Source organism: Mesoplodon mirus (genome assembly GCF_964341445.2).
Source record: "Mesoplodon mirus genome assembly, chromosome: 4".
NCBI lineage: Eukaryota > Metazoa > Chordata > Mammalia > Artiodactyla > Ziphiidae > Mesoplodon > Mesoplodon mirus.
In genome coordinates this window covers 174,952,102-174,978,022 of record NC_138979.1, presented here as the reverse complement: position 1 = coordinate 174,978,022, position 25,921 = coordinate 174,952,102, and the positions used below count along the sequence as shown (strand labels likewise).

The following is a 25,921-nucleotide window of genomic DNA, read 5'->3' as shown; positions in this document are numbered from 1 at the left end:
TTACAGTGTCTGAAAGTGCACCTGGTTTTGTAGCTACAGCTACATATCATGTATGGGAGCCCTGCTCCTTGACTGGAGCATTGGCCACACCTGCTGCCTGGCTCCTCCCAGCAGTCCTGCCTGGGTTCAAATCCCAGCTTTGCCCCTTGCCAGCTGTGTGACTCTCTCTGGACAAATCATCTTAGTTTCCCCATGTGTAAAATGGGGATAATAATAATGCCTCCTTGATCAGGTTCTTATGAAGATTCAGTTAGTTAATATGCATAAGTCACAGAACAGTACCCGGGACACAGCAAGTACTCAGTACTTGTGGGTCAGTGTTACTCCTCAGGGACTGGTGGACAGAGACGGGGCTCAGAGGTGGTCCCTGCCTCTAAGCTGCTGTGTTGGCATCTCCCAGGAACCTGTTTTCTGGCCTCATCTTTTGTTTCTGCTTGTGAATCCTACTATGTAAGCAACGGCCACTTAAGACGTATAACTTACTAGTTGATAGAAATTCAGTAAGAAATTGTACTGTTTTGTTTGTAGTACTTTTGTCCTGCATATTGCTTGAAATAAGTGGGCTACTAAACTTGGCAAACTCCTCAAAGATTTAATCATAATGGGATGTGACCTATGTATAACACGTGTTAGCACATCATCAAAAGAATTTTAGATTTAATTCTATACAATTGTTAAGCTAATTTATTTCTGCCAGTCACTGAGTTCCTGTACAGACTTCTGTCATTATACTTTGTCATTACAATTAATATCATTCATGCATCAACACAATTGCTACATTTTACAAATGTAAAAAAAAGAATGCCTACCTAACCTTTTCTTTGACATATTCAGTCAAAAGCAAGTATTCTCAAGGAATTCTCAAGGATGGGGTTAGTTAAAGCTCTAACTCTACAGTAAGTGGGGGGGGAGTCAAAATGTCTTAAGATTTGAATCAAACACTTAGATCACCCAAAAATGGTTTCACAATGGATCAAATGATATTAGACATTGTTTCTTAGAAAGTGAATTTTTACTGTCATGTGGGAAAAAAAGTTGCAACAAAATCAAATCTAAGATCCTCATTTTAAGCATACTGAATCTGATGCAGAAACCATGTTCATCTGAAACGTCATGTGATATTAATAAATTCCATTAAGGACAACTATGTAACTTCCACACAAGAAAACTTCCACACTAGGAAAATGAAGCTTGGTGCTGTTGCTCACTGTGGGATCTTACGGATGTTATTTAAGAGAAGGCTGGAGAGGAAGTGGAGAAAAGGGAACCCTCCTGCACTGTTGGTGGGAATGTAAGTTGATACAGCCACTATTGAGAACAGTATGGAGGTTCCTTAAAAAACTAAAAATAGAACTACCATATGACCCAGCAATCCCACTACTGGGCATATACCCTGAGAAAACCTTAATTCAAAAAGAGTCATGTACCACAATGTTCACTGCAGCTCTATTTACAATAGCCAGGACATGGAAGCAACCTAAGTGTCCATCGACAGATGAATGGATAAGGAAGATGTGACACATATATGCAATGGAATATCACTCAGCCATAAAAAGAAACAAAATTGAGTTATTTGTAGTGAGGTGGATGGACCTAGAGTCTGTCATTCAGAGTGAAGTAAGTCAGAAAGAGAAAAATACCGTATGCTAACGGACGTATATGGAATCTAAAAAAAAGGTACTGATGAACCTTTATCAGTCTTTATTCCTGAATAAAGACTCAGATGTAGAGAACGGACTTGAGGACACGGGGCGGGGGGAAGAGGAAGCTGGGACGAAGTGAGAGAGTAGCTTTGACATATATACACTACCAAATGTAAAATGGATGGCTAGTGGGAAGCAGCCGCACAGCACAGGGAGATCAACTCAATGCTTTGTGATGACCTAGAAGGGTGAGACAGGGAGGGGATACAGGGATATATGTATACATATAGCTGATTCACTTTGTTGCACAGCAGAAACTAACACAACATTGTAAAACAATTATACTCCAATAAAGATAAAAAAAAAAGAGAGAAGGCTGATGTGAGGATTAAACAAGCATTTAAGTACAGGAGTTTAAACATAGGAAGAAGTCAGGAAACATCAGCTATTACATTATGTAGAAAAATACAGTCTCCAAATCAGTGAACTTCTAAGGCTGATTTTTATCAACTATGGTTAAAACTAGGTCTCCTTTCCCAAGAGTATGAAGATAAAACATAATTTAAAAATCCCATCTCCCTCCCTCCCCCAAGAAAGAAGCTGGTGGCAGATCATTCCTCTCTTCACCAGAGAGTACCAGAGAAGTGAGGGGACATGGAATCCTCCTGCCTAAATGGCAAGTGACTTCCTTTAAGTCACCAAGTGTCAGGGTTGACAATTTCCTGCCTCCAAAAATTTGGGGAGGGTCTCTTAAATGCTTAAGCATTTAGAATACTGTTGAAATTCATTGTCCAATATGAAAATCTCATTTAGATTTTTGGCTACATGTCCATCTCTGTAAAAGGATGCTAGGTAAGATTTCAAAAGAACAAGATAAAACTTTTTAAGAAAAAGAGGCAGCGGTTCCTTTCGTCCACATGCAGAGAAACTCCTTACTCAGCAGATGAGTCTCCTGTATCGGGCAGCTTACGAAGAAGAGGGTGGATTCTTTTATATGGAAGTTTGCCCTCAGCAGGTATAAAGTCACTGGATACGTGTTTCCATGAGATCTGAAAGGACGGAAGGAGGTGGGGAAAATGGATAAAAAGTGGCACGCAGCTACAGCAGACAGAGGGGAGGCGAGGGTTTCCTGGGTTGGGGAGAATTGTTGAACCCCGACCTGAGAATAACAGAAGTGGTTTCCTCAAATATTAACAAGTGTTTGGACTTCCCTGGTGGTCCAGTGGCTAAGACTCTGGGCTCCGAATGCATGGGGGCCAGATTTGATCCTTGATCAGGGCACTAGATCCTGCATGCCGCAACTACGACCCAGCGCAGCCAAATAACTAAACAAATATTAAAAAAAAAATTAACAGGCGTTGATGATGCTTTTTTGTGGCACTTTGGGTAATTTAGCCAGTCACATTAATAAAAGGACCAGATGCGGTTGAACCTCTTGTTTTGTTGAACCTCTTGGAATTTAATCAATCCCATGTTGATTACTCTTGAGGCATTACTTTATTTTCCACATGTGCTATCAACTGTGCCCAGAGAGCTCGTGGTACTGACCTGATACTGCGCTGGCCTGGCCTAGCCCTGCCTCGCTGAGCCCATGCTGACCAGGGCAAGGGCCACAGGAGGCAGCTCTCCGGGACTGGGCATGCACACCCACTGGGTACATGCCCCTTGACCTTGGACTTCCCCTAACTGTACCTTGATGTACCTAACCAGCCCATCCTACAGAGATTGTCTCAGCTTCCAGAAGGGCACTCTGGGTCCCTGCTGGGTCTAGGGTGCCGCTCCAAGTGTGGCTGTGGACCAGGCCAGCCTGTGATGAGAACAGAAAGTAAAAGTGAGCATTTAGAAACTTTCTTAGCAATCTGACAGTGCTGACATCCAAGCACCTGATCCTGTATCCTATAAAAGTATCTGTCCACAATGGATTGGGGGAAAATGGTCCATCTCCTCAGATACTGTCCACCACACTGCCTGGGAACCTGGGCCACCTGGAAGTACAGAACAGGCTCTGGATGCTGCCGGACCTGGGTTCAAACACTGGTGAGAGCACTTTCTAGAAGTGTGACCTTGGACAAGCACTTCACCTGTCTGAGTCCAGGTTTCCTTATCAGGAAAATGAGGATAAGCCTAATGACTCAAGGGTGTCCCCTGTACAGTCCCCACTCTGTGCAGGCACTTTCATGTCCTAACTCACTGGACAGTCTCAATGAGCCTCTGCAATGGGAATGATTATTACTCCACCCCTATCTTACAGGTGAGGGGACCAAAGCACAGAGAAGTGGTGGCAGAACTGGGATTCAAAGCCCGGCAGCCTGACTCCAGCTCTGGGCTCCGACCCACTTTGCAGTCATGTGGATCAGATGAGCCACATACCCGAGTCCGCTATCCTTTGACTGGCTGGGCCCCGAGCAGCCCAGGCTTCCTGGGTCCTGCCCGGAGATGGCCGACTACTTGCGGCGGTTGTGACGCTCCCCTGCTGCCTGGAGGCTGGCACTCCCCCCACGCCCACCTAGGACGGACCACTGTGCTGGTGGGAATCACAGGTCTTTGACGGCAGTCCCCTGGACACCCCACTCAGACTCCTGGGCTCCCGCTCTGGGCCAGCCCCACTGCTACTACCAGTCCAGGGCACCTTCCCTGTTGCCTTCCAAGGCAGTTGGGCTAATCTGATACAGGGTCTGAATGCCCCTGAAGTAGAAGGCAGCGTGCAAAAAGGATTAAGCCTAACTTTTCTTACCAGTGGAAGAAACTGGTTAAACGAATTCAGTGGCTTTTCAACTTTATGTTTTTAAGCAGAATGCAAAACAAAAAACCACCCGGATAGTATCCTTTAGAGAACCCAATATGTAAAAGTGGTGAAGGAAGGCTCCTCTGATCGGGGAAGGAGAAGGGAGGAGCCCCGGCCCCTCACCCACCCCAGCAGCTTTCTGATGTGAACATCCTTGGCCTCTGAGGAACAGTCTGGAAAACTAGCATCTTAAAAAAAATCTTTCAAAATTAACATTGAACTCTATTCTAAATTCTAGGATGAAGAAGCTGGTGACAACCTGGAAATGAGCCTCACACAGAAGAAAAAACGAGAAGGCTCTAAGTCATCTGAGGAGAGCGCGATCCTGCATGTGAAAGGCAGGAAGATGCCCCTCACAAAGCAGGACACAAAGCAGGACGATGCTTGTCGCTCTGACCCAGGCAGCTGGGGCCTGGGGGACGTCCTGAACCTTTCTGGGCCTCAGTTCCCTCACTTGTGAATTAAAGGCACCCAATCAGTTCACCTTTCAGGGGCTCTTCTGAGTGAAATACTTGTGTGCTTTTGTATGATCCTGCGAGCTGTCTTTTGTGGACATTTCTGGGGTTGGAGGAGACACCATGCACTGTGGGGAATGGGTGAGGGGAGGGCAGGTGGTCCTTGAGCGGGAAGGCAGCCAGCACGGCCGGGGGCGGGGGGATGAAACGTCGTCTAAGGCTGCAGGGTGACGACGGTCAACATGGCCCATGGCATCGGGGTAGCCGCACCAGCCGACACACCCCAGACTCCCTCCAGCAACCCCGAGACACACTAAGAAAGCTGAGAGAGGGCTGGGTGAGAGGTCACGTTCCTGCTCTGAGAAGTTTCAGCTGAATCCAGAGCACCTCTCCTGACAGAGCACAACTGACACATGTCAACCTTCAATCCACAAGCGCCGACACGGCCCTGAAAGTCCTCATCGCTAGGAAGGTCATTTTACACATATATATTCTTTTAACGTGGTGAAGTTTAATAGCTTTCATTCCAAAGCATAGAAAAGGGAATTACGAAAATATATAATTTTTTAAAGTGAGAATGTTAACAATGGCCATTAAAAGGATAACCCACATCTGTGTTTGAAAGCTCGACCTTTGCAAAGAGTTTTGTAGGGGGGCAGATAAAACATTAAGAAAAGTGAACACCCAGTGCAAACAAGGACATCCAATGTTCGGAGTTCAATGCCTTACACGTCAACTTCACAGTACTTTACTGCTCTCAGGAGGGAACCCACATGTTCCCGTGTGTATCTGGTGCTTTGACATAAGGAATGTTCCAAATCCAGGGCCGATCTGGGGGAATAAAAAATTACATAAGTATAATACTGATTTAAATAGGATTACAGAAAATTCACCCACCTGACAGGATAAAACTACTCATGGGCCGGAGTCTACAAATCATGAAGAGCCTTTTCTGAATCAAGCCCCGAGAGCCCTTATAGGTAAAAGCTTGTAGTAAAGGTTCATGTTAAGACACGGGTGAGTGAACATGGGAGCAGGCTGAAGCCTGGGGTGAATGCTGGCTTGCCACTTACGTTGACAAGTCACTTCATCTCTCTGAGCCTCAGCCTCCTTATGTGTATCTAAGTCTGGAGCTGTCAGGAGGATTAAATGAAATAAACCTGTGTAGTGCACAAGACGCAGTGTTCCGCACAGAGAGAATGTAACAAATGAGGGTAGCTCATTTTCTTCTTTTAAGAACCTGCAGAAACCAACAGTGACAATGGGTTCAGTCAAAGGCCATTTTTCTGCTCTCAGCAGCTGGTCATGGTCGCACAGAGCCAAGACGCCCAGCGTCACATCCCTGAAATGGTTTTGTTCTGTAACTTAAGGCTAGTGATTGATAAGGCATAAAGGTCTCTGTATAATGACCGTAGACCAACATTGAGAAAAGCAACATGCCTTGGAAGGGTACAACGGAAAGGTGACCTGGGTTCAAATCCTGCCTTCATCCTTCTCTGCAGCCTGAGGAAGGCATGTGGATTTTGGCCTCAGGTTCCCTATCTCTGAAACGGGAAGTAATTACATTAGCAAACTCCCAGGATTATTGTGAAGCATGAATGAGAGAACATCTGTGAAAGTTCCTGGCATGTTGTAGGTGCTCAATATGTGTGAACTTTTCTTCCGTTTAACTGATGTTTCACAAATTGAAAAAATTGGAACAAATCTCTTTTACCACACATGGCTACTGCCAGAGTCAAACCATTTCAAAAAGAACCATAATAATATGGGTAGGGTGTAGGGACTTCCCTGGTGGCGCAGTGGTTAACAATCCACCTGTCAATGCAGGGGACACGGGTTCAAGCCCTGGTCCGGGAAGATCCCACATGCCGCGGAGCAACTAAACCCGTGCGCCGCAACTACTGAGCCTCTGCTCTAGAGCCCACGAGCCACAACTACTGAGCCTGTGCACCACAACTACTGAAGCCCGAGCACCTAGAGCCCCTGCTCTGAGAAGCCACTGCAATGAGAAGCCCAAGCACCACAACGAAGAGTAGCCCCTGCTCTCAGCAACCAGAGAAAGCCCACGTGCAGCAACAAAGACCCAATGCAGCCAAAAATAAATTATTTAATTTAAAAAAATACGGGTAGGGTATAAATACACTACAAGGATTAAAAAGAACCCCCCGTATTATTGTCCTGAGAAATACAGAGGATGGAAGGGTTGCATGCTTATAGTAAACTGGCCACTTGGCAGGTCAGCTGAGATGGACCATCTGCCTGCAGCCCCTGGGGGAGGCTTTCTCCTTTTCCTGAACAGAGGCAGATGGTAGCTTGGAGGCCGACCTGGCAAACAATGGTATCTGCTGCTCCTTCCACCCAGCCTCGCTGTTTGTTCTGAATAATCACAGGGCAAGTGTGCAAATGGCAACTCCCAGCAGCAAGTGCAGGAAAAGAATGCCAAAGATGGCAACAAGTTATCAGAACCCCGTTCTCTCCCCTTTGGCCTTGAGATGGTTTGAAAGCATGAAACCACACTTTCTGGTAATTAAGTTTCTTAAGAGGTAAGGGACTAGCAGGGCTGCAGACTTGACTCCCTGGCTACTCACTGGCCTTAAGGAAGCACGCACTCTCTTCCATTGGAAACACCATCTTCTGTGGCTGGACCTCCCCTTATTTACCTCTTTCCCTGCAAACTGCTCTGTTGGGCAATGTCTACTCTGCTTCATCCCCCAGGCAGAAGACCCCCCGGTCCCTGCTATATGAATAGCCATTCGAGAGATTCTTCACCAGTGCACATCTGTGATACAGACATTTGCCAGTGAGGCTGTAACTTAAAGACCACCACGGCATTTACAGTGGACCCTTGAACAACTTGGGTTTGAACTGTGAGGGTCCACTTATATGCGATTTTTTTCAATAAATACACATTACACGATCAGTGTTTGGTTGAATCTGGGGATGTGGAACTGCGGATACGGATGGCTCACTATCGGGCTTGAGCATCTGTTGATTCTGGGATCCAAGGTGGGTCCTCGACCAATCCCTGGCAGATACCAAGGAATGACTACTCCTTTCCCTCAAATTTAGTCAACGATGACCAAGTGAGGACCTGGAAACCATGCTCCTGGCAAATCCCCCTGAGGCTCTGCTTTATAAATGAGCAAATGTCTGCACCTCCCGGGCACAGCCTTTCCATGCCAGCTGCAAGGCCTTCCACTACCGTGGGGGAAGGCCACAAAAAGGGCCAAGAGGAAGGTGAAAAGAGGGGGGTGTTATGATTCTGTTGTGTTTTTACACCCATTACTACTGGAAATCAGCCATTACCACTCACTGGCTCAGATGAAGGCCTGTTTTAGGCAATCCTCCTAAACTGTCCCATGAGAGAACAACTTGCCTCACATGATACAGTCACATGTGTATATGAAATACTTGGTCGTGCTGGTTAGATGCCTGGTACTCCGCTAGCCAAACATGAAGGCCTCTCAAGTTTACGGTCCAGGGGGCAGGCAGACAAGCAGGCATGCCCTGCTGCTGGGATGCTGAACCCCACTGTGTCTGTGCAGCAGTTCCCTGACTGGGCTGATGTGGGAATTGCTGGCACGTTTTTCTGGGACCCACCCCTGGAGAGCTCGTTTCAGTAGGTCTGGGCTGGGGCCTGGCAATGCGCACCCTTGTCAAGTTCTAAAGGTGATCTTCACAGAATCTGTTTGGGATGTGAGGCTAAAGGGGATGAAAAATGTCTTTTTTTTTTTTTTTTTTTCTGGAATACGATGAAAGGATTTAAAACAGGAGAGGGAACGATCAGATGAGCCTGGCAGCAGCGTGGAGGATGGCATCCAGGGGGTGGAGTGCAGAACCAGGGAAATGAAAGAGCAGCACAGTCCAGGTGAGAGTCCAGGTGAGGCCTGCGTTAGGGCCACGGTGGGGGAGGACCAAGGACAACCTGGGGGGCATGGTTCTCTCTGTGTGTCCCTGTGGTCAGGGACTGCATGCTACAGTGCGTGATTTACAATGTTAGTGATTTTGCTTTGTAAAAGTTTTCTTTTAAAAACACAGTTCCTGTTGTAAAATGGGTTTGGGTATGTGTAACTTTTCATGGGAGGAGTAATATAAACTCAAGGAGGGCAAGGATTTGTGTCTGTCTTGTTCACTGATCTATTCCAAGCACCTAGCTGGTATCTGTGCACAGCAGGTTCTCAATGATATACCTGTGGGGAGAGAATAAGCAGCAAGCATAAAGCAGGTACCCCTGTAGCTAAGTCTTTGTTTTTGTTTTATTTGATCAATTTCTTGGTGTCAGGATGTGTGGTGGTCTCTTGTATCCAACTGTGATTTGTTCACATTAGTATATTTCTCTGCTCTTCTTATAGTCTCCTGACTTAAAAAATACTGAACAAGATCTTATATATGTTAAAGTGGCTTGAAAATCACTTATTCAAATGCAGTGCTTTTTTTTTTAAATTTATTTATTTTCAGCTGCGTTGGGTCTTCGTTGCTGTGTGTGGGCTTTCTCTAGTTGCGCTGAGCGGGGGCTACTCTTCTTTGCGGTGCATGGGCTTCTCATCGTGGTGGCTTCTCTTGTTGCAGAGCACGGGCTCTAGGCACCCTGGCTTCAGGAGCTGTGGCTTGCAGGCTCTGGAGCGCAGGCTCAGTAGTTGTGGCGCACAGGCTTAGTTGCTCTGCAGCATGTGGGATCTTCCCGGACCAGGGCTCAAACCTGTGTCCCTTGCACTGGCAGGAAGATTCTTAACCACTGCACCAACAGGAAAGCCTGAAATACAGTGCTTCTGAAATGTTCTTAACAACTCAACTTTTCCAAGCACTGGTAAGATGCCTTTGGTTTTTTTTTTTTACATTTATTTATTTTTGGCTGTGTTGGGTCTTCGTTGCTGTGCACGGGCTTTCTCTAGTTGTAGTGAGCGGGGGCTACTCTTCGTTGCGGAGCGTGGGCTTCTCACTGCGGTGGCTTCTCTTGTTGTGGAGCACGGGCTCTAGGCACGCGGGCTTCAGTAGTTATGGCTTGTGGGCTCTAGAGTACAGGCTCAGTAGTTGTGGCACACGGGCTTAGTTGTTCCGCGGCATGTGGGATCTTCTCGGACCAGGGATTGAACCTGTGTCCCCTTCATTGGCAGGCGGATTCTTAACCACTGCACCACCAGGGAAGCTCAAGATGCCTTTTTAAGGTGCACATGACTCCCCTGAATGTTGGCTTTACAGGAAATGGTGATATCTGAATCCCTGGCATTATTCTACATGCTAGTAAAGCAGTGTGGAAGGTAAAACAGTACTGATAAAAAAACTAAAATGTTCCAGTCTCTCTCGCATATGTCTTTCAAAGGAAATGTGTAAAAAATAGAAAACTCACTTAAACAATGGAAAACTTCTGCTTGCTGGTCAAATAAAAGGATTACCATTTTCATTACATGGTCTAAGACACTACCTAGTTGTAAACTTTTAAGTTCTTAGCAATGCTTTTTCTAGTGGAACTGAGGGAACCTTAGGATAATTCTAAGGCTCCTCTATCTCTTCCATTCTTGCTTTTACAGTTCTTTGGAGATTAGGATTAAAGGGAGGGGGTGAAATTCCAGCCAAGGTTCCAGGCTGTGGGTGGGAGGTACAATGCCTGAGGCCAGACGGCAGGAGGCTAAGCCTAAATAAGGCTGTCATAGTTAGTCCTTCCCACCTCCAACCTGTTTATTCAGGAGCACTCAGGTTGGGGGTAGGGGTGAGGGACATGGAGAGCAGAGAAGGCGAGAAAAGACAGAGGTGCAGCGCAAAGCCAGAAGGGGGGCAGGTCACTGGGTCATGTCCTGGGTTAGGGACTGTCCTGCACAAGCCTCAGGCTCTTCTGAATGTCAGCTCATGGGGGGAGGGGGAGGGATGGCCATCAATCCACTGTTATAACTGAACTGGACATTTTAAATAACAGAAACAATGGCTAACCGAAATCAGCTGCTAACTCTGAGCTGGACACTGGGTTAGATGCTTTCTAGACTATATCTCAGTCACTCTTCAACAGTGAGCTATGCACTCTCATGTTCTCATTTTGCAAACAGAGACACTAAGGCCTAGAGAACACAAACCACTGCCCAAGGTCACTTAATAAGTTGTCAGGCTGGCACATAAACATGGCCTGGATCTAAAGCATCTGTGGGTTGGAGGGTGGGGAGGAGTGGTCATGGATTTCTTGAAATTCTGGTAATACCTCTTGCTAGTGAAAAATGAATGTGTGTGAATTTACAACACATTTAGAGGACTCAGAAAAATGCACACGGCTTGGAAGGAAGGGAACAAGAATACCTTCCGAAACAGCATCCACACGACTGATCAGAGAGAGATGAAGTCACCTGGGTGAGGCAGGATGAACTCTGTTAGATGTGCCAATACAATCTGAGAAATGGGTCCATCAGAAGGGCAGGTTTGGTTCACCACGAAAGCCAAAAGGGCGAGTGAGGGCGGGGAGGTAGCTAGAACCCAACCAGCATCGCTCAGGGAAGGAAGGGACCCACTGGGGCAAGGCTGACTCTGTTAGGGAATCTGAGAGTTTGAAATATTAATGGGGTGGCATCATCAAAACTTACCAATCAAAAACCAAATTTTCCCTGTTCACATTCAGCCTTCACTCAAAAACCATAGATTACAATCTGGCTACCTGTGTAGGCCTCTACCCTCCAGGGGAAAATACTCCAGCCACAGTGATATAAGAATCCTCCATTTTAAATTAATAAGCTTGTCCCGATTACGCATCTTCTCCGGGGTGAGCTTGGTGAAGTGTGAACTCACCCCAAAGACAGATTTTCTGGGGCTGAGCAGAGCAGCCCTGCGGCCGGTGGGGCTGGGTCAGAGCTGGGATGAGGTGGTGCCTGCATCCCAGCCAGCCTTCCTCCCAAAAGCGCTGGGAACCTGGACCAGTACTCCACTGGCTTTCTCTTGTGAAAAATACCTGGTCACTGCCCTTGAAGTCCTCACCTAGCGCAGCAGTTCTCAGAGTGTGTGGCCTGGGGACCTACTTTTTAAGGGGGTTGGGGAGGGGGAAATACCTGTAAAGTCAAAATTACTGTCAACACTAAGCCATTATTTGTCACTTTCACGTGAGTGTACAGACGCTACACGACCTGTGTGATAACACAACAGAGCAGCCGTGAGAATCCGGCTGTTAACCCAGATAATAAAGGGGTCTGCAAAAAAGGTAAACAATGCCATCTTCCAAACTAACTTGTTTTTGGGAGTAGTCATTTTATATATTTTTAAATATACAAATGGGTTTATTAGTATCTTTAAAGAAGTTAATAAATATTTAAAAATTTATTGGTTTTAATTGCTGTTATGATACGTATCAATAGCTATAAAAGCCCACGTAAACAAAAGCCCTTTGTGGTCCTCAGTAATAAAATGTAGAGGGGTTCTGAGACCAACCAGTAAGGGAGACTCTGCAAAACCCTGCGCTTCCAGGGCCACCCACGAGCCAGGCTCCCAGGGAGAGCCCAACCCAATGGCTTTCCCTGGGCCCTGTTTGTTTCTGCTCTGGTACACACACCCAGGGTTTTCCTTCGCCGGTGTCTCACCTTTACTTCCATACAGTTCTGGAGGCAGGTCATACGGCACGGGAAAGGAGGCTGCTGGCTCCTGGCTCCCTGAGAAGAATTTCTGTTTCACTCTGAAACTGTCCAGGCCCTGCAGACACAGAGAATCTATAATTGCATCTCATTTTCTGGAAAAAGATCGCAAGAAGCAATTATATTTTTATGATAATCACAACAAAATTCAGAGCTATTTTTGTTATTTCAGTGCTATTTTTGATATTCAGTGGGTCGAATATATTTACAACACTCCCCCAAATATTCTTTCTTAAAAATAAGAGAGGTCCAAAGGTCAGAAAATAAATTATAGCAAGGTTTGCAAAAGTCTAATAAAGGATACAAAGACATAAGAGAAAAACAATTTTGGATGTTACAGCCCATTTCTACTAACCTCTGTGTACAGCAGCAGGTAGTGTGTAGAAGACACTGTGTAAAAATACCTCTGAATACTTTCGATATTGCTATCTACAGTCATGGGCTGCTCACTCTGGTGAAGAATGAAAGTTGCTTTCATGTATCGTGAAAGTGTCCAATACAATGGGATAGGAATATAAAAGTGAGACCTCCTCAAGACCCGTCAAAATGGAAGGTTTATCCCAAGAACTCGAGAACAGGCTACTATTAACTCTGGATCTGAATCAGGGTGCAACTATGGGTGCCACACCCAGGCCAATGTACACACTGCACTGCCTCCTCACACAGGGCCTGCCCGGTAGTGGGGGTGCCTACTACGTCGGCTTTGCCCTCCCCAGGCCTCCACGCATCGATCATCTCCTGGCCCCCTTCCCAGATGATCCTGGCATTGTTTTTGCCTCATTCCTCTGGCCACCCATCCACGCACAGATCCACCCTTCTCATCCTAAACACCCACATATCAAACAGTGCTAACGTCTATGAACCCATATACAGAGCTACAACTACAGTTCTTTGGAAGATGAGGTAAGTGTCAGGGCTGTGTGGACCTGGGCTTTGGGCAACCTGAGTTGAGTCTCTGTGCTGGTATTTACGGGCTGTGTGAATGGCTCACATTTGCATTCATTCATCCCACACATTATTTCTTGAGTCCCTCTTCTGTGTCAGGCATGGGTGCTGGGCACTGAGTGCACAGGAGTCAGAACAATTATCATGATGCCTGTTCTCGTGGCATGTACAGTCTAGTAGGGAGACATTAAACAAATACATTTATAGAAGTAAAATAAATAACTACAATTTTTGATAAGCGCTATGAGAAAAACAGAGGAGTCCTAGAAGAGAGAATAGTACGCCTGTTTTAGATTTTGGGGCGAGGGGGTGCTCAGCGGAATCCTGCCTAAAAAAGTGATTTTTTTTTTTTTTTTTTTTTGTGGTACGCGGGCCTCTCACTGCTGTGGCCTATCCCGTTGCGGAGCACAGGCTCCAGACGCGCAGGCTCAGTGGCCATGGCTCACGGGCCCAACTGCTCCGCGGCATGTGGGATCTTCCTGGACCGGGGCTTGAATCCGTGTCCCCTACACTGGCAGGCAGGTTCTTAACCACTGTGTCACCAGGGAAGTCCCGAGTTGCAAGGTTTTCAACAGAGAAGTTCCAGTGTAAAGGTGGAATGGCACAGACAGGAGACTGGATCAGACTGGGAGTTGCTAAAGACCAAGAGCTATTACAACAGGAATGCGAGATGGATTCGAGATGGGGATCCAGGTATCATCACAACAAAAGATGAGATAAAAGTGAAGTGAGGGGGCTTCCCTGGTGGCGCAGTGGTTGAGAGTCCGCCTGCCGATGCAGGGGATGCGGGTTCGTGCCCCGGTCTGGGAGGATCCCACATGCCGCGGAGCGGCTGGGCCCGTGAGCCATGGCCGCTGAGCCTGCGCATCTGGAGCCTGTGCTCCACAACGGGAGAGGCCACAACAGTGAGAGGCCCGCAAACCGCAAAAAAAAAAAAAAAAAAAAAAAGTGAAGTGAGGGCTTCCCTGGTGGCACAGTGGTTGGGAGTCTGTCTGCCAATGCAGGGGACGCGGGTTCGTGCCCCGGTCCGGGAGGATCCCACGTAAAAAAAAAAAAAAAAAAAAAAGTGAAGTGAATTTGGATGAGAAACGGAAAGACAGAAATGGATCTGAAAGAGGCTGAGGGAAAAGGTAGTAAAAATCAGAGCCAAAAAAAAAAAAAAAGTGGGGGACTTCCCTGGTGGTCCAGTGGTTAAGACTCCACGCTTCCACTGCAGGGAACATGAGTTCGATCTCTGCTCGGGGAACTAAGATCTTGTATGCTGCATGGAGTGGCCAAAAAAAAAAGAGAAGAACTCGTGCCTGGGCAGATGGGATCCGCTGGGATGACTGGATGTGGCTGGGCGAGTGGCAGCAGTGGAACGCCAGGCCGTGGCCCTACTCGGTGAGTCAGAGAACATGAGCGGGTACAAAGAAGCACCACCGGAAACAGTGTTGCCCAGCTGTGGCCTCCTGGGAAACGCCGAGAGCCCTGAACCCATGCGCTGGGCCCAAGGCAGGCTGTCAGAGGTGGTGCGGGGAGCAGGAGGGGGGGTTAATGTGGCAGCTCTTGTCAATTGTATTAGTTCTTCCAGCCGGAGCCATCTTTGGCAACAGAGGGACAATGAAATAGTTTAACCAGAATGGAGAAAAGAGAAAGTAAAGACTTGAAGACTGAAAGTTCTTGGGGATTTAGTGGCAGCATTTTTGACTCCGAATGTAGGAAAGAGAGCCCGCCATCTGGGGAGCAAGTGAACCTGGGGCTGAGCAGGGCCTGAGCTGGCTCTCAGTCCTGGGACAAGGGCAGGGATGCTCAGGGTACCTTCCTCTGGAGGAAGGACATTGATCCATGATTTTGAGATGGTCTGTGCATTATTCCCAGAGGTAGGAGGCATTCTAGACACAAAGTGCTGGGCAGCCTAGTCGGTGCCTGACAAAGCACGTACTTAGTAAACATCAAAATGCACCGAGTTCAAAGAGAAAATTTCTATCTCCCTGAAATACAGATACCTGAGGGTTTGGAATACAGCTGCTGGTCTTTGAAATCATTAGATGATCTTTCCTATATTGAGATTTTTCTGAACCTAAATGCATTAGTCTAATCTATAAGTTAAATACACCTAAATTAAAGGGACAACTCAAAAAACATAATAAAACTGATAAATTGATGTTAGACATTAAAAGAATAAAGTCTTCAATTAAACATTTATTAAGCACCTACTATGCAGCAACAACAGCCAAGTGCTGGGTACACAGTCAAATGTACCTTGACATTAACCCCCAAAGCCCTTGCAAGTGTTCCTAATCAAAGGGAAAGCTACTGACTCCATGCTCTATGGCAAGTTAGGTTAATTTCGAAATTATGTGTTTATTGATTCATTCATTTAAAAGCAGCAGGAAAAAAATGGGGAAAAAAATCAATATTCGGTTACCAGGGACTTATCAGCTTCCAGATCAATCCCAGAAGTTTCAAATGGCATCATAATTATGAATGGGAAGTGCTGGCTCTCCATCCACTGCAGTTTGTAGGCCACACGGCGTGTCCCTTCACACGGCCATTGGTTCCTGAGTGACAGGCCTGTATGACCGATGCGGGAAAGGAGACCTGCCGGATCTCTTCTGGCCGACCATCTCTGCAGCGTTTGAGACTGTGCCGTTCTGGGCACAAAACCTGACCGCTTGCAATGTTGGCCTCAAGTCAGCATTCAGGAGCACAGAGATCAGGATGGCTCACTGGTAAAGAACAGAAGTGGCAATTCTGGCTGCTGCTAACTCAGAAACATGGGCGTTTGGGACATGGAATTCTGCCTAAGGGCCACAAACGTGGGCTGATCTCAAGAAGCTGGATTTTGGATGCTGTCCAGTCAGAAGAACGACTACAAAACTGGGTGCTAAGTAACTCTCTGGCAAATGTGTAACTAAAGGTATAAAAAGACGTTATCTTGATGGTACTGAAGGGAGAAACCCAAAGAAAGGAATCACACTGGGCTTCATTTCACAACAAACTGCCTTACTGTCAGTAACTCTTTTAAGATCATGGCCAATACCGAAATTTTTAAGACATTAAATGAATATATAGGGATTGGCCTTTGTAGTTAAGGCAACAGACTTCCGTGACTGAGTGAGAGGTAGCGTGAGCCTGTGTGTACGTTTTGGTTTGCACAGAACAGCTACAGGTGAGCTATCGCCCGCTGCAAGCTGCTCACGACGAGATTCGTGGGCACACGCCTACTGCACCCGACGCCCCTCAGACTCAATCCACGTCGCCTCTGCAGCCACTGTTTTGCACACGTGTTCTCCTCACAGAAAGGGGAGAGGGTACTGCGGGAACCTCAAGGGAGCGGCACCGACAGACTTCACTAAGAGCCTCCCGTGTGCCACCCTCCCTGAGAGCAGCTCCCAGCCCAGTCAAGGAGACACACGAGTCATCGGTGACAACACAGGGGACACGGGAAAAGCCCCGGTTCTTGAAGGCTGTGGGGCACAGAGGAGGGACACCTGGAGCAGAGATGTGAGAGGCAGGTGGGGTTAGGGGCCTCAGGGGGTCGTTCCTGCTACAGATTAAGGCTGCTGAGAAGGGTGGTATGGTGGCTCATTCTACATGTCAACGTGACTGGGCCATGGGATACCAGGTAACCGGTAAACATCACTCTGGGCATCTGAGGGTGTTTCTGCACAGGGTTAATATTTGAATCACTGGACTGAGTAAAGATGATCCCCGCCAACGATGCACCATCCAGCCAGTAGGGGGACTGAGTGGAACAAAAAGGCCGAGGAAGGACTGCTTGGCTGGGACGTCTGTCTTCTCCTCAACTCAGACTGGGACGGAAAGCATGGGGTCCTGGTCCTCAGGCCTTCAGACTCGGGCTGGCCCACACCACCAGCCCTCCTGGTCTCCAGCTCACAGACGGCAGAGCTTGGGACTCCTTGCGCTCCAAAATCGTGTGGGCCAGTTCCTCACGGTAAGTCTCTTTCTATGTGTATCTATATATCCTATTGGTTCTGTTTCTCCAGAGAAGGCTAAGGGGCCTGGTCCAGAATGAGAGGCAGTCGCTCTATGTGGCTGGAACACGACAGGCCAGGATTGAGAGGGAAGAGGTCAGACCCGAGTAGTCACGAGTCAGGCCGCAAAGGGAAAAGCAGGCCATGCTAAGGAGTCACAGGATTTGAAGCAGGTGGGAGACACGACCAGATTCATGGTCTGTAGACGTTCTGGCAGCAGTGGGCTGAGCAGCTTGGAGGTGGCCTAGGAAGTGGGCCGGGAGGCGGGTCTGGACGCGGTGGCAGCAGGGATGGCCAGAAGTGACAGATTTACAGGGTGCATTAGGAGTTGGGGACGACAAGCCTGGGTGATTAGACATGTTGGGGGAGAACGAGGAGTCGGGGATGACTTCCTACACCCTGAGCTGGGACAGTGGGTGAAGGCAAGGCGCGATTCATTCAGAATCAGAATTTTCTAACAGTGTGGTGTAGGTGATTAAGATGATGATTTTGACGGTACCTGTAAGGCCCTTCTCCTCAAGTAACCTCGCATAATATAAATTACACTATAATCCTAAGGGGAGATAAGTTGTATAGATTCAAATTCTCTGAAAATTGGCCTGATGAGACCACTAACCCTGCTTAAAAAACTGATGGCTTGGACTTCCCTGGTGGCGCAGTGGTTGAGAATCTGCCTGCCAATGCAGGGGACACAGGTTCGAGCCCTGGTCTGCGAGGATCCCACATGCCGCGGAGCAACTGGGCTCGTGAGCCACAACTACTGAGCCTGCACGTCTGGAGCCTGTGCTCTGCAATGGGAGAGGCCGCGACAGTGAGAGGCCCGCGCATCATGATGAAGAGTGGCCCCCGCTCGCCGCAACTAGAGAAAGCCCTCGCACAGAAACGAAGACCCAACACAGCAAAAATAAATAAATAAATTACTAAACTCCTACCCCCGACATAAAAAAAACCCCAAAACCTGATGGCTTTCCACTATTCGCGTGGGACAAAGTCCACTCCAGCACGTCCTGCTTGCCACCTTCCTTCAGAACAGGGCTCCAACCGCGTAGCCCAGGCCACCCCCTGGCCCCTTCCAGGCACGTGGAGCTGGTTGCCATTTCTCAAATATAACGTGCACTGTTCCCTCTGGCCGGGAGCCTCATCTCCCAGATGGTGGGTTGAACCCCCATTCATTTTTCAAGACCCAGGTCAAATGTCATCTAAATGAAGCCTTCCCCAAGCCCCCCAGGCAGACTGCTCACTCCCTCTTCTCAGTCCTTATATTTTGGACCTACCGTGATAACTTGTGTCTGCTTCCTTAACTTAACCACGAGCTTCCTGAGAACAAAGGTTCCATCTCTTCCTCGCTGTGTTCCCAGGAGGAACCAAAGAGGACGCGGGAGGTGCTTACGGAGCTGACTGTACAAGAGGTCACCCCAGGCGGCCAGATGTCCAGTGACGAGCCGGGCGTGCACGCTGAGGACGGACGGCCGCTCCTTCACAAGCTAAGTCTCCTTCTGTGCTCCTAGAGCCTCAGCAAGATGACTAATGACCTCCTGTCATAGATCTTTGGGTTGCCCTCAAAGTCAAAACCATAAATGTTAATTCCGTGAGGGCAAACAAGGGTCTATGACTTTCCCAGAAGCTCCACGTAACAGTACATGAAGCAGATGAGTTATAGGAGCTTAAGGACAACGTGTCCTATGTTGCAAGATCCCCTTGAACTGCTTTCTGCAGAGAAAACACCCATCAACCCACTTACAGGTGAAACCCTCTGGCAGTAAGTTCCTACCTCTTGAGTGGCTTCCCAGCTCACAACAAACCCCCTTTTCTGGAAACAGGCCCCTACTGGGGGACAGGGTTGGGAAGGAGAGAGGTGTGCAGGGCAGACCCAAGCTTGCGCAGTGACTGTAAATGCAGAACCCCTGGTCACAGGGCGGAGAAGCCATGTGGTGGAGTCACAGCAGGGGCGGCAGCCCAGAGAGCCTGCCTGCTGCCCGGGCCCCAGAGCTGGCCGGTCCATCCCTCCCACGTCTCGGCTGTTCCTCCCTTCCTTTGATTCCATGACACTCCCCCTTCTATAGGCCTATGTCAGCTCAAGTTCGTGTCTATAAAATGCACCTAAAAGAACTCGGACACCCACTTTGAGCCCTCTGGGTTCTGCACGGTCAGGCCAGGTGCCCTCCTCACATGTCTGAGCACCCAAGCTCGCACCTGGGACGTCTCTCAAACAAGGCGTCTGCTTCACTTCTATGACATTCTTGCTCAACTCGACCCTTAGCTCCCTAGGAGGCAAGGTCAAATACTTGTGTACTGTCCACACATCTCATCTCAGCACTTTGCTCAAGTCATTTATGATTTGCTAAAGGACACGACGATCCGCCCAGATGGGAAAAAGCCTGATAGCAAGACAGTGGCAGTGTGTGGGTCCTTGTTAATGCTGTGGAGCAAGCCTGCTGTAAAGCACTGTTCCCCAAGGGATCTGCATGTTGCGACGCCATGGAACCGCCTGCTGGAGAAGCCACTGTCTCAGTGTGTCAACTACACGGGTCCCCCCGCTGGGGGCCTCACTCTTGAATCTGCTGGCACAGGACGGGGAGTGGGGGCGGGGGGAGTCCATGTTTTAATATTCTTGCCCGATGGTCTTTATAAATAACTAAATCTCTACTTTACCTAGAATGCGCTCTTGTGGGACTCACTCTTATTCCAAAAGTGTAGAAATAATAGTCTACTCTAGAGTCAATTTGGGGATTCTAAATGATTATGCCCATTCTTTCTCTAATGTACAGACAGAAACAATATTAGAGGTAAAAATTAGTAGCTTAGAAGGGTTGAGTGGTCCTGGAAGTACAGTATACTTCTTTCCTAGCATCATTTTTATGATGAGGGATAAGGTCAGAACAGTTAGAAATGACTAGAATTTTGCAAATGCTGACATGAAAAGCCAAACAAGAGCAACGCGGAATTTATTCCTTTACTTAGGTGATTATTGGGAGCTAATTCTAGCCTGAGTTTGAAGCTACAGCCACTATAATCACACCACATGACTGTGTACTATTACCCTGGTGCTGAGAATCTCCTACCTCCCTGTGATACAGCTGAGAGATCACAGGAGGATCAGTTAGAGACGGAGGCTTGAGAGCTAGATCTATTCAGCGGTGGAACCTTAGGGAAGTCACCTCCTTGTCTATGGAAACCATCTACCGATGGGGCTGCGGAGGTGCTGATCTTTAGCTGAAAGCAGCATCAGGATCTGCTGTTTGACTCTATGGGAAAGAAACAAAAAGTGCTAGAATCTGCCCTCAGGAGAGGCCTGTGGGACAGTTCAGTAGTGAAACCCTCTGAGACAGAGAAAAGGATGGATAAAGAGTGGTGAGGGCAGGAGAAAGGGAGAGGGGAGCTCTTCCCCAGAGCATGAGTGAGGAAAGGAACAGTGGGGAGGCCTGTCAGCCTGGGCGGGAGGGCAATCTCAGCTCGCCTTGAGACGATACCCCCACATCACAGGGCCTGGATATATAAGTCTCAGGACAAGCACACAGCACTCCCCTGGCTAAGTCTTCTGGTCCAGTCCAAGTGGTTTGCCATGGGGCTGCATCACGTGTGTGTTTAGCTCAACTAGAGCAAGTGGCAAAAAAAAAAGAAAAAAAAAAAGCATTAGGCGTCACATGGTGTGGGCAGTTCCAACTGCATCCACCAATGAGTGTGTGCCCAGAGTGGGGTTGGGGGTGAGAGGGGGTACTGGGGACCCTGTGTGCCGCTTAAAGAGGGAACAGCTCTCTGGGCCAAGAGGAATTCTAGTGTTGAGAGAAACATGTGGCTTGTAAAACCCAGTCCCTATACAAAAACTAGCTACTCTGTTGGGTGTTCAGCTGCAGAAACTGAGCGCTGTTCCAAAGCCAGGATGCAAGCTGGCTGTTCTGGTGCCCTTCTGGGGGGCTTCCCCGTGAGCCTGGTAACACACGAACTCTGTGACCCCCGGGACTCTGTCTCTAGCAGATGCTGTGAGCTTCCCTGCCTCCCTCCCGGCTTGTGCTCACGCCATTCCTCCCACAAGGGTGCCCTTCCCGCTCCTCTCCGCCGACCGAGAATCCTCAGCATCCTTCGATGCCCCCAAGCCGACCAGCTTCTGAAGGCGGTCTCCAGTCACCTAGAACAAGCCTCGCCCTTGGCTGACTCATCCCTTTGGTGACTTGTCACTTACTGCCTTATAGTAAATTTTCACACGCTGGTTCACAATCTTCATTTAAAGGTTGTTATTAACTTTACCCAAAGCAATGCCTTTGATCACTAATCTGGAACACTCCTGAGAGCAGCGATCCCCTCACACCCAGAACAGTGATCGGTGAATAAGTTCATCGGCTCGAGCCTGCGGCTGGGAGCACAGGCTCCGGGTCAGTGCACAAGCTTGCGACCTCCTGAACTCGGGCAGGTCATCGGGACTCAAGAAGAGAACACAGACCCCCATTCGATTCACTCATGACCAATCATCTCACAAGTGTGCACTTACAAATGCTGATGGGAGGAAAAGGACGCCGAGCTCATAGGAGCGGATCATCAGCTGGGCGCCGTTCTTCTCTAACGCTCCCCAGGCGGCCTTGGACAGATTGGCACTGCGGGGACAAGGACAGGGAGAGGATTGACTCAGTGAGGCGTTTCAGCGCGGGTCAAACTCCTACAGCTGCAAGAGCGACGGTCAACGCCTGAGAGCCGCAATCATGTCCGTTCAGCTTCCGGCAGAGTCCTGCATTCTGGGAAATGGAACGTAAATCCTGCTGTGCTATAACTCTCAAGATTTATCCAACTGCTTGGTGAGAATGTACATTGATACAGCCACTATGGAGAACAGTATGGAGGTTCCTTAAAAAACTAAAAATAGAACTACCATATGACCCAGCAATCCCACTACTAGGCATATACCCTGAGAAAACCATAATTCAAAAAGAGACATGTACCAAAATGTTCATTGCAGCTCTATTCACAATAGCCCGGAGCTGGAAACAACCTAAGTGTCCATTGACAGATGAATGGATAAAGAAGATGTGGCACATATATACAATGGAATATTACTCAGCCATAAAAAGAAACGAAATTGAGCTATTTGTAGTGAGGTGGATAGACCTAGAGTCTGTCATACGAGTGAAGTAAGTCAGAAAGAGAAAAACAAATACTGTATGCTAATACATATATATGGAATCTAAAAAAAAGTATGGTTCTGAAGAACTCAGGGGCAGGACAGGAATAAAGATGCAGACATAGAGAATGGACTTGAGGACACGGGGAGGGGGAAGGGAAAGCTGAGATGAAGTGAGAGAGTGGCATGGACATATATACACTACCAGATGTAAAACAGATAGCTAGTGGGAAGCAGCTGTAGAGCACAGGGAGATCAGCTTGGTGCTTTGTGACCACCTAGAGGGGTGGGATAGGGAGGGTGTGAGGGAGACACAAGAGGGAGGGGATATGGGGATATATGTATACGTATAGCTGATTCACGTTGTTATACAGCAGCAACTAACACAACAATGGAAAGCAATTATACTCCCATAAAGATGTTAAAAAAAATTTATCCAACTGCTAATTAGAGATAGCTTCACCCTCACCTGCGTTTTCCCCGAGGGCAGCTATTAAAATAATTATCCTTCCTTAGAAAGACCCCTACCCCAAAACCCCTTTCCTTTTCATGACTCTGCTGTAGCCCTAGACAGGAAATTTCATTTTGTTGTATATAAAAGTAGCACTTAAGAAAAAAAACTATGTCAAGGAAACGCAAATCAAAACCACAATGAGCTATCACCTCAAACCTGTCAATGGCTATCATTAAAAAGACCACAGGGGCTTCCCTGGTGGCGCAGTGGTTAAGAATCTGCCTGCCAATGCAGGGGACACGGGTTCGAGCCCTGGTCTGGGAGGATCCCACATGCCACGGAGCGACTGGGCCCATGTGCCACAACTACTGAGCCTGCGCATCTGGAGCCTGTGCTCCGCAACAGGAGAGGCCGCGACAGTGAGAGACCCGCGCACCGCGATGAAGAGTGGCCCCCGCTCGCCGCAACTAGAGAAAGCCCTCGCACAGAAACGAAGACCCAACACAGCCATAAATAAATTAAAAAAAAAAAAAAAAAAAAGACCACAAACAACAAATGTTGGTGAGGATGTGGAGAAAAGGGAACCCTGGTGCAGAGTTAGTGGGAATGTAAACTGATGCAGCCACTATGGAAACAATATGGAGGTTCCTCAAATAAGTAGAAATAGAACTACCATAGGATCCAGCAATCCCACTCGGGGGTACATATTCTAAGAAAACAAAAACACTAATTTGAAAAGATACATGCACCCCCACATTCATAGTAGCATTATTTACAACAGTCAAGGTATGGAAGCAACCTAAGTGTCCATCACAGATGAATGGATACAGAAGATGTGGTATATATTAGCGGTCCCCAACCTTTTTGGCACCAGGGACCAGTTTCGTGGAAGACAATTTTTCCATGGACCAGGGGTGTGGTGGTGGTGGGGGGTTGGTTTCAGGATGATTCAAGCGCGTTACATTTATTGCACGCTTTATTTCTATTACTATTACATTGTAATATATAATGCAATAATTATACAACTCACTATAATGCTGACAAGGAGGCAGAGCTCAGGCGGTAACGCGAGCAGTGCGGGGCGGTAATTGTAAATACAGATGAAGCTTTGTTCGCTTGCCCGCCACTCACCTCCTGCTGTGCGGCCGGGTTCCTAACAGGCCACAGACTGGTACCAGTCCATGGCCCGGGGGTTGGGGACCCCTCGTATATAACACACACACACACAGACACAGACACAGACACAGACACAGACACACACACACACACACACACACACACACACATGAATATTACTCAGTCATGAAAAATGAAAAGTTGCCATCTGTAACAACATGGATGGACATGGAGGGTATTATGCTTATGAAGTCAGACAGAAAAATATTGTATGTTACCACTTATACATGGAATCTAAAAGATAAAACAAACAACTATACATATAACAAAACAGAAAGAGACTCACAGATACAGAGAACAAACTAGTGGTTACAGTGCGGAGAGGGAAGTGGGGGGCAAGACAGAAGTGGGGTATTAAGAGGTACCACCTGGGCTTCCCTGGTGGCGCAGTGGTTGAGAGTCCATCTGCTGATGCAGGGGACACGGGTTCGTGCCCCAGTCCAGGAGGATCCCACATGCCACAGAGCGGCTGGGCTCATAAGCCATGGCCACTGAGCCTGCACGTCCGGAGCCTGTGCTCCGCAGCACAAGAGGACACAGTGGTGAGAGGCCCGCGTACCACAAAAAAAAAAAAAAAAAGAGGTCCCACCTATTGTGTATAAAATACATAGGCCACAAGGATATATTGTATAGGGGAATACACAATACACAGGGAATAGACTCAGTATTTTATAAAAACTATAAATGGAGTATAATCTATAAAAATACGGAATCACTATATTGTATACCTGAAATTAATATTATAAATCAACTATACTTTAATTTAAAAAAACCTGTCAATATAATCTTACAGAGTAGTATCTTAAGCTTCACATTCCCCTTTCTGCCTTTGGTTTTGGCCAGGGAGTGTTAACTTCTACTTTCAATCAAAAGAAAACAGCTCCAAGGGCACTAGATTGGTATTTGTGTCCAGAAATAGTGCCTTTAGAATCATGTTTTATGTGGACAAAGAGTTGTAGATACAGCTGAAAATCACACGATGCAGCGGGAGGAAGAGGCTTGGACCTGACCGGAGGCACCAGGATGCAAGCAGGATGCCCAGGAGCGGAGATGAAACAGCTCCGAGGCATCTTTAGAAACTCTCTCCTGCAGCAAATCAGGCCGAGAGCTCTCACCCATCCATTAATCAGTGTAAACCCACTGGGACCATTTTTTTCAATTAGGCTCACCCAAATTCTATCTCATTTTTAGAATGGAGAGTAAAACCTCAGCTATTTAGACCCTTAAAGCCTGACTTTGTGGATAACAGAAAGATTCATTAAAGATTCATTCACTGGGGCATCAACCACTCTCCTGAGCCAAGGGCTGCGGCTGTTGTGCGGATTGAAGTCAAGGAGAAACAGGCATCAATAAGGTGAAAAGAACGATCTGTTCAGCATTCTATGGGAACAGACAAAGAGGAGTATGGAAATCAGAGCTAAGGAAGCTCTTAAAGCAATTAAGCTATAACTTCAAAAAAAAAAAAGGGTATTCACAGAACTCCCTACCTTCTTAAATGGACCACACTGAGGACAGGGGACCTTTCTTTGATGCCCAAGAGCCACAATCATGAACATCACTACCGGTGATGTGTCACAAAGACATAAAATGCAGAGGAAGTGGGAAGTTGACAATAAAGTGATATGATGACTCTAGAAAAACAGCTTGCTTTTATTTCTCTTGCCTGTTAGTAACATGAAGTGACTGCCTGGGCCGAGACACAGGTTTAATGGCAAAACCAATCAGTGAGCGTGAGGTGGAAGCCGTCTTCCTATGAATAATTTTTCCAGCTTTCT

General features: G+C 47.5%; 1 protein-coding gene and 1 long non-coding RNA gene across 3 annotated transcripts in view; one reads left to right on the top strand and one right to left on the bottom strand.

Moving 5' to 3' along the window:
• The window catches only part of LOC309802031, a 622,798-nt gene that overhangs the window by 291,521 nt on the left and 305,356 nt on the right, over nt 1–25,921 (top strand). The gene's annotated exons all lie outside the window — the stretch shown is intronic.
• The window catches only part of TDP1 (tyrosyl-DNA phosphodiesterase 1), a 78,906-nt gene continuing 58,359 nt past the window's right edge, over nt 5,375–25,921 (bottom strand). For both annotated transcript variants that reach the window (XM_082617001.1, XM_082617002.1), the window contains exons 14-16: nt 21,893–21,995; nt 12,431–12,539; nt 5,375–5,714 (exon numbers count right to left, since the gene is read on the bottom strand). In XM_082617001.1, the coding sequence (XP_082473127.1) occupies nt 5,641–5,714; nt 12,431–12,539; nt 21,893–21,995 (286 nt within the window). In that variant the 3' untranslated portion in view covers nt 5,375–5,640. The remainder of the gene's footprint in view (nt 5,715–12,430; nt 12,540–21,892; nt 21,996–25,921) is intronic.